General features: G+C 50.6%; 1 protein-coding gene across 1 annotated transcript in view; it reads left to right on the forward strand.

Moving 5' to 3' along the window:
* LOC103204422 (putative keratin-87 protein) overlaps positions 1-7,538 on the forward strand; it is a 9,182-nt gene extending 1,644 nt beyond the window's left edge. The window contains 9 exon segments of the mRNA XM_007949616.1: positions 1,999-2,207; positions 3,055-3,115; positions 4,045-4,111; positions 4,114-4,139; positions 4,692-4,856; positions 5,354-5,479; positions 6,398-6,618; positions 6,813-6,844; positions 7,375-7,538. Of these exon segments, the coding sequence (XP_007947807.1) occupies positions 1,999-2,207; positions 3,055-3,115; positions 4,045-4,111; positions 4,114-4,139; positions 4,692-4,856; positions 5,354-5,479; positions 6,398-6,618; positions 6,813-6,844; positions 7,375-7,538 (1,071 nt within the window).
* Positions 7,539-8,244: the final 706 nt, after the last annotated feature.

Below are 8,244 nucleotides of genomic sequence, written 5' to 3' on the forward strand. Positions count from 1 at the left end.
CAAGGTCGGCAGAGCATAGCAGGCTGCTGAGCAATGACACGGCTACATGCAGGGTCCAAGTGTGCCATAGGCTAGAGACCATTCCCAAGGCTTCTCCTTATATACAGGAAGCAGACCACATCCCACAGGCAGCTACTCAGCTGCTTGTGGTAGATCCCACCATGAAATTGATTATCAATCTCATCATGGGGAATACTACATCCAGCTGCCCAGCCACTCAACCAGGCCCAGCCAAGCTGACACACAAACTGGACTACCACAGTGCCTAAGGCACTTGACTGCTAGCCAGAAGGCTGGCGGTTCAAAGCCACCAGCTGCTCCTCAGAAGGAAGGTTGGGCAAGCTACTTCCGTAATGATACCACCTCAGAAACCCAAGGAGGGTCGCTATGAGTTGGGTCTGACTCGACAGCACATAACAACAACAACATTATGTGTGCCTAATGATTGTGGTTTACATCTATGGTGGTAATATAAAAGTTTTCCCTTTACATGACTGTAAATGTTAAGTGAATCCATTCATAAATAAATATTGAGTAACATAGCACAAGAGAATGGCAATAATCCTGAAGTCAGCCTGTGAAGGCTTAATGTTTGGGGATCACTGTGCTAGTGCAGTCTTTTGCATGTACAGAGAAGAGGAATGAGGCTGGATGAGGGCAAAGGGGACTGCGCAATGACCCACAGATAGTGAGGGCTGAGTGGGACTCCAAACTCTGGCCCTTCCCAGCTCTCCAGGCCCCTTAGGGCAGAGAGTGCAGTTTGGGGCCCAGCTACCTCACTCCCCTCCGGAAGGGGCTGCTCCACCTCAGCAGGCACTGTGCAGCTGAGTGTGCTCACATCCAGAAAAGATGAGCAGGGAGTAGAGTATGGAAAGGCCTGACTCACGGGCAGAGGGCATGGACTCCACGCCTAATTCCTCCTTCACTGTGTGTGCTGGCCATGGCCTCAGTGTTCTCTTCATCAGGGCTTGTTTGCCACAAGGGTTTGTGTGGCTCAGTGTGTGAGCTGGCAATAGCTTTGAAAGGTGAGATGGGGTCCGAGGCTGCCACAAGACCCCTACCTCAGCTGGAGCCCTACCAACTAAGACTGCCCAGAATGATCACATAAAATGCCAGCAGTCTCAGTTGCCCATTTCTGGAAGGACAGCTCCACTCGTAGAGTTAGACGAAAGAATCAAGGGCTATAAGGCAAGGTGACATCTCAATGCCAACTAAAATGAATGAGAAGTGGAAAACCAGAGGCCAATGAGCCCAGTCTCATTACATCCTTTCTGGACAACATAGGGCATTGTTACCATTATTGTCTTTCCAGTATGGGTAATGTTCTTACATGCCTCACTACCCCAGAGTCCTCACCCTCTCTATTTTCTATGACCTTCACCCATTCACATTACCTACCTGGCCTCCAGAGACAAATGAGCACTCAACCTCTGAATTAAGCATGTGAGGTTAGGCTACCTAGAACCACACCCCACCTCCTCCCATCCCGCTTGATGAGAGCTACGCTCTGTTCTCCCCCACCTAGGAAACCAACCATTCAGTTAACCACTCACCAAGCCCTGGGCTGGCCACTGAAGACAGAGATCAATAAGCCAAAGGTCCTGCCTTTGGGAAGCTTTTAGTGGAAAGCTTTCATCCTGCTGTGACCCTCTCAACAATGCTCCACCTTCCTTTCCTCCAGGAAGCCCTCCCTGATTGTCACTACCCCAACCCCTACCTATTTCCCCAGCCTAACTATAACCCATTGCAGCCCTTTAGCCCTTCAGTTTCTCACTCATTATTCCCACCCAGATACACCTTGACAGACCCTCTCTTAGACCCGTACAAGCAGTCATGGGATGAGGAAATCAGTGCTCTGACCAGGAAGTCCCAACAGGGGCCATGACACCCACATTGCCTCTACACATCTTGCTCTTAGTTCTGTCTTAACTGCCTGCTCTTTGAGGAGGGCTGGGGATCCTGGCTCCTCCCACCAACTTTTCCCCACTTCCACACCAGGTGCGCTTCCTGGAGCAGCAGAACAAGCTGCTGGAGACCAAGTGGCAGTTCTTCCAGAACCGCAAGTGCTGCGAGAGCAACCTGGAGCCCCTGTTCGAGGGCTACATTGAGACACTGAGGCGGGAGGCTGAGTGCGTGGAAGCCGACAGTGGGCGGCTGGCCGCAGAGCTCAACCACGTGGAGGAGGTACTGGAGGGCTACAAGAAGAAGTGAGTGCAGGCAGACAGAGGTTCTTCTTTCATATCTGTCTTCAGAGACCAGGAGCAGGATTTGGGGAAAGGAAAGAGGATTGAGTCAAAGCAGGATGGATTTGGACTAGACGACAAGAAGAACTTCCTAATAGGAAAAAGGAAACTTATGGAGAAATTGGAGTTTAAATATTGGAAAGATTCTGAGCTACTCCAGCTGCCTTTCAACATGTGTTTATTTCATTAATTCATCAAACATTCATTGAGGATGTACCGTGTGCCAGCAGCTATCTTAGGCCCTGTATTGGAGTAAAACCAAAAAAAAAAACTCACTGCCAACTCACAGCAGCCCCTCCTTGGGTTTCCAAGGCAACGTCACTAGAAGTAGATTGCCTAATCTTCCTTTTGAGGAGTGGCTGGTGGGTTTGAACCACCAGCCTTCTGGTTAGCAGTCAGATGCCTTAGGCACTATGTCACCAGAGCTCCTATATTGGAGTAGGGAGAAGAAAGTAAGGAGGAGAGGAAAGGTGAGAGTACCAGAGCCAGGACAGGGTTCCTGCTCCGTAGAGAGTTACAGACCAGAAGCAGAAAGGAGGTCTCCATAAACATGCAAAGTACCACCTGACTCACATCAAGAATAAGAGTCCCTGAATCAGGAAGAGCATTGGTTGACATGGGTTGATTTGAGTGGCCAGAGGAAAAGGATGGCCAAGTCTTTTCTGGACAAACACTTTTTCATTCTGTGACCTCCTCCAAAAGACCTAAGTCTTGGAATCTGTTTGTCTTTGTCTTATGTCTCTTTGTTTTTCTCCCCAAATCCCAGCCTCTTAAGGTTCTAGCCACTGAGCCTTGTTCCTTTTGTCCTCAGGTATGAAGAAGAAGTGGTACTAAGGGCTACTGCTGAAAATGAATTTGTGGCCCTGAAGAAGGTGATAGACCCTAAAACACTCGTCACACAACTTGGAACTGAGGGCAGAGGCAGGACACACTCTCCTGTGATTCAGAAAGACTAAGTGACTCGCCCAGAATCACACAACCCCTCTCTCCCCTATGCTGTTGTCCAAATGCTCCAATGCCCCCTGGGTAGCCCCAGACATCAGTGAACACTGCCTGCTTCATGCAGAATAATGGTCTTCCCTCTGGCTTACTCACATCTGGCCACTTACTTCCCACCTCCTTCTGCCCTGTGCCTGGTATAGGGTGGGCACTCGATCAATATTTGCAGATGAAAGGGCCCATGAATGGCAGGGATGGCCACATTCTCAGACTAGTGACAGTTGGGAAACGCTGGCATGAACAGTAACTGTTATTCCTCACCTCTTAGACTTAACTCTTTACAAGCCTCTCATGAGACCCTTATAACCAACTTGATATGAAGAAGGCATGGTTATCCTGAGGAAACTGAGGCACAGAGGTTAAGGGTCTTGTCACGAGTCACACCTAGTTTGAAAGGGGCAGTCAAGCCATGAGACCACTTCTGACCACAGATCCAGGATTTTCTCCATGCAATTCCAAGCCCAGGGACCAGGGAAGAGGAGATATCATTTAAATTGACCTGTTTTACATTACAGTAGTTCCTAAGTTTTGATGATGGTATAAGATGTGGATTCTGGAGGACTCATCTCCATGGGTACCAGAGGAAGTGCCTGGAAGCCTTGGAATCCCCTTCCTTCACCCACACCCACCCCTGACCCCACTAACTTTGCCAACCCCATGATGCCAGGCACTGGGATGAGGATCTAAGGAGGGTTTCAGAGTGTCTTCTCAGTCTGATGAGGTGCCCCACCCTGGTGGGGAGAAAATGAGAGCTCTGTGTTGTCTCCTCAGCAAGACCACTATGTCACCTTCTCCCTTCTAGGACGTGGACTGCGCCTACCTCCAAAAGTCTGACCTGGAAGCCAACGTAGACACCCTGACCCAGGAGATCACTTCCTGTGGTGACTGTATGAGGAGGTGCAGGGCCATGGGACAGTGGGGCAGCAAGGAGGATGTTAGACACTTGAAAGGATTTGCAACCATTTTGGTTACTGAACCCCTGGGAGTGGGGGCAGGCAGTCCAGGAACAGAGCAGAGTTAGAAAACCCTTGCCTGGGGCTTTATCGAAAGCATAACGGTGGGGAGGCAGGTTTACTACGGAGAAGTGAAGGATAAGTGAATCTTGATGTCTGATCTACTGTGCCCCAGACAAGCTGATATTCATGGCTACTCTACTATGGTGACAATTATCACAAAGAGGGAACTCAGATCCTGATCCAAAAGATTAAGGTAGGAAGCCTTGAATGAAATCAGGCTGTGGGCGTCGGACATGAGCTCTCTCTACCTCCTCTCATCCTTCGGACTATAGGTCTGAGGAGCATTGAGAGGTCCCAGGGTTGAGGGACAAGACTGGAATGTGGAAGTGGGGTTTCTGAGGAACCAGGGGAAGGGGACAGGGAAGAGCTGTGAGAGGGCTGTCGAGAGGGAGCTCTGGTCTAAGACACTCTCACCACTTCCCCACCCCCATAGGAGGTCCGTGTTCTCCACTCCCACATCTCAGACACCTCCATCATTGTCCAGATGGACAACAGCCGGGACCTGAACATGGACAGCATCGTTGCTGAGATCAAGGCTCAGTACGATGATATCGCCAGCTGCAGCTGTGCTGAGGCTGAGTCCTGGTACCACAGCAAGGTGAGTGATCCAGACACCTGCCTCCTAAACATGGCAGTGGGAGAGGACAGGGTATATATCAGAAAAGTCTTCCTTTTTTCTGGGAATTCTGATGCCTGGAAATAATTGTTGTTGTTGTTGTTGTTGTTATGTGCCATTGAGTCAGACCCAACTCCTAGCGACCCCTCCTTGGGTTTCCGAGGCAGCATCACTACGGAAGTAGATTGCCCGACCTTCCTTCCCAGGAGTGGCTGGTGGGTTTGAACTGCCAGCCTTCTGGTTAGCAGTCAAGTGCCTTAGGCACTATGCTACTAGAGCTCTTCGGAGATAATTGTAGAGGACCATTTTCTAGGGATAGTAAGAGAAAGGCAGGCAGCTCTCAGGTGGAATGGCCCAGGCAGGGCTGCCGTGTGTGTTTGAGCTGGCTGAGTACCGTACAACCTGCACCATTTTTCATTGTGTCCTGAATGGGGGAGATGCCCCATCCTGCACCTCCTGAGCATCTCTGCTTTCCACAGTGCGAGGAGATGAAGGCCACGGTGATCCGGCACGGGGACACCCTGCGCCGCACCAAGGAGGAGATCAGTGAGCTGAACCGCATGATCCAGAGGCTGACGGCTGAGGTGGAGAATGCCAAGTGCCAGGTACTGCTGGTCTGCCCCTCCTTGTAGGGAGAGGATGGGGTTAGCTGCAGCAGAATGGTTTATGTTAAGTTAGATTTAGGATTCCCCTTGCCACTGTGCAGGAAAAAGGAATAAACATCAAGTATCAGGCAAGTGTCCTCCTTGGAAGACGGGCTCCATTTCCTTCAAAAGGAGGGGGAGCAGTATGGAGGGGAATGGGGAGGTAAAGACTTTCCTGGTCCCAGGGGCAGAATGGGACAGAGGAAGCAGCAGCACTGGTCGGAGGGCCTGGAAACCTCGGCCCTGCCACCAGCTCACCGTGTGATTTGGGACAAAACATTTAACTCTCTGACCTGTGGTTCTAGATCAGTGATCACACACTCAGATGTCAACAGGTTAATAAATGAATGAAGCAGGCTGTACCCAAGGCACTGGGGTGTGTGAGAATAGCAGCAAACTGGAAAGCATATAGCTGTCTGAAGGGAGAGCCGATCAGATCTAGCTGGGCCAGGCCCTGCTGAAATGCAGGTCCAGTGTGGCCAGAGCCTCTGGTTTTTCAAGAGAAACTGGGAAACTATATTTTTATGCTAAATTTCCCAAAATTGAAGACATTGTGCCAACATTCCCTGGGGACACTAATTTTCAGCCCCTGGTCTAACAGATGGGTAAAGGCCCTCCTTCCTCTGACAGCCAATGGTCAGTGGATCCCTGGCCTCTGACCCTGAATCCAAAACAGGGAGCCTAATTCTCCCCCTGGGAGCTCTGGTAGCATAGTGCCTAAGGTTTGAACCACCAGCCACTCCTCGGAAGGAAGATGGAGCAATCTACTTCCGTAGTGATACTGCCTCGGAAACCCAAGGAGGGGTCGCTATGAGTCGGGTCTGACTCGACAGCACATAACAACAACAAAAAAAAACACAATTCTCCCCTGTCTCCCAGAATTCCAAGCTGGAGGCTGCAGTGACCCAGTCTGAGCAGCAGAGTGAGACAGCTCTCAGCGACGCCAAGTGCAAGCTGGCCGGGCTGGAGGAGGCCCTGCAGAAGGCCAAGCAGGACATGGCCTGCCTGCTCAAGGAGTACCAGGAGGTGATGAACCCCAAGCTGGGGCTGGACATCGAGATCGCCACCTACAGGCGCCTGCTGGAGGGCGAGGAGCACAGGTGGGGGCCATACCTGTGGGGAGCATGTCCCTTCTCTCTCCCCCAAACTGTGCTTCAGAGTTTGAGGAGCCAGGAGCACATTTCCATATTATTTGCCTCAAAATTCTTTGGGGGAGGAGATTTACAGGTTACCCTCAGATTTCATCAGCTTTGCTCCCCTTCATTAACTATGGTCTGTTTGTTCTTTCCACAAGGTTGTGTGAGGACATCAGTGCTGTGAATGTTTGTAAGTAAACTATACTTCTGTTTTCTAAAATGAGGGATTTGGTTTGAAGGAAGGGTGAGCAAACTTTTTCCTAAAACACCAGATAGATAGTAAATATTTTAGGTTTGCAGGCCATGCAGTCTCATGTAGTCTCAACTACTCAACTCTGCCTTTTCCTAGTGTGAAAAAGCCATGCCACAATAATACTTAAACGAATGAGTGTGGCTGTGTTCCAATAAAAACTTAATTTATAAAAACAGGAGGGTGGGTGGCTGCTGTAACTTGCCAATCCTAAAAGGAGGGGGGATGTGGGCAATGAGTAGTCAGTTGATTATTTAAATAGTTATTTCTGCCTGTAAGAAGGGCCTGAGCTAACAGTTCATCAAAGGTGACTGAGATTAGACTGTGGAAGAAGTGCCCATGTATGAGGGTGTTCACAGAGAAATAGAAATGGAGGGGAGGGGCTCTGGGCAAGATGAGAGGACTGTAGCTAGTACATTGGGCTGCCAGGACGACCCTGCACAGGGATTAACCCTGTCCTCCTTTCTCAGGTGTCAGCAGCTCCCGAGGCAGGGTTGTCTGCATGTCTGGCTCCCGGCCTGTGACGGGCAGCGCCTGCAGCGCCCCCTGCAGTGGGAACCTGGCGGTGAGCACCAGAACATGCACCCCCTGTACGCCTTGCGGACAGAGCTGTGGTTCCGTTAGGTTTGCATAGTGCTCCTGGCTTTGGAAATACTGGGATTTATGAATGTACGACGTCCCTGCCTCCAACAATAAGTCCTGGGGCCCAGAGACCGAAGAGCTTCAGGAAGCAACAGGCCTGACTCCCAAACTGCTCAGCACATCTTCTTGCATCTATCTACCCACAGCTTCCTCTCATTTGTTCCAGGAAAGGTAAGGCTACTCTCCCACATGCCAGGCAGTTCCCCTTCCATACCCAAGTGTCTAAATGACAAGTTTCCTTGCAGCCCTGGGCTAAGGGCCAATCCAGATATAGGCTGCTCCTGGGAGTTCAGAGGGACTGATTGGCCCCAGAACCCCTGGGGTTTGGATGCGCTCGGTCCCTCTCCCTCGTTTTTACTTAGTCTCCTTGCTTCCAATAAATCTCACAGGTCATGAAATGCACTCTGGGAATCTCTGGTTTGTCCCACACACGCTCCATTCTATCCCAGTTTCACCCCTAGGAGGCAAAAACTCTGTGACCTTGCCATTCTATAGATCTTGCATGATGCCCGCCCCTTTGGTGCACATATGCATCCTGAAGTGTACGGGGTGAGGGGCTGCTGCTAGGACTCTGACTGGCCACAAGGCCCTAAACCCAGATACACAGAGCCAGGAGGACACGAGCTAGAAGGAAAGTGAGAAGGGCAATGCTGAGCAGCCTGCAACCAGGAGGGGAAGGGGTTTGATCCGACACCCTT

This window comes from Orycteropus afer, unplaced genomic scaffold, assembly GCF_000298275.1.
Source record: "Orycteropus afer afer isolate SDZICR_OR568_19922 unplaced genomic scaffold, OryAfe1.0 scaffold00247, whole genome shotgun sequence".
Lineage (NCBI taxonomy): Eukaryota > Metazoa > Chordata > Mammalia > Tubulidentata > Orycteropodidae > Orycteropus > Orycteropus afer.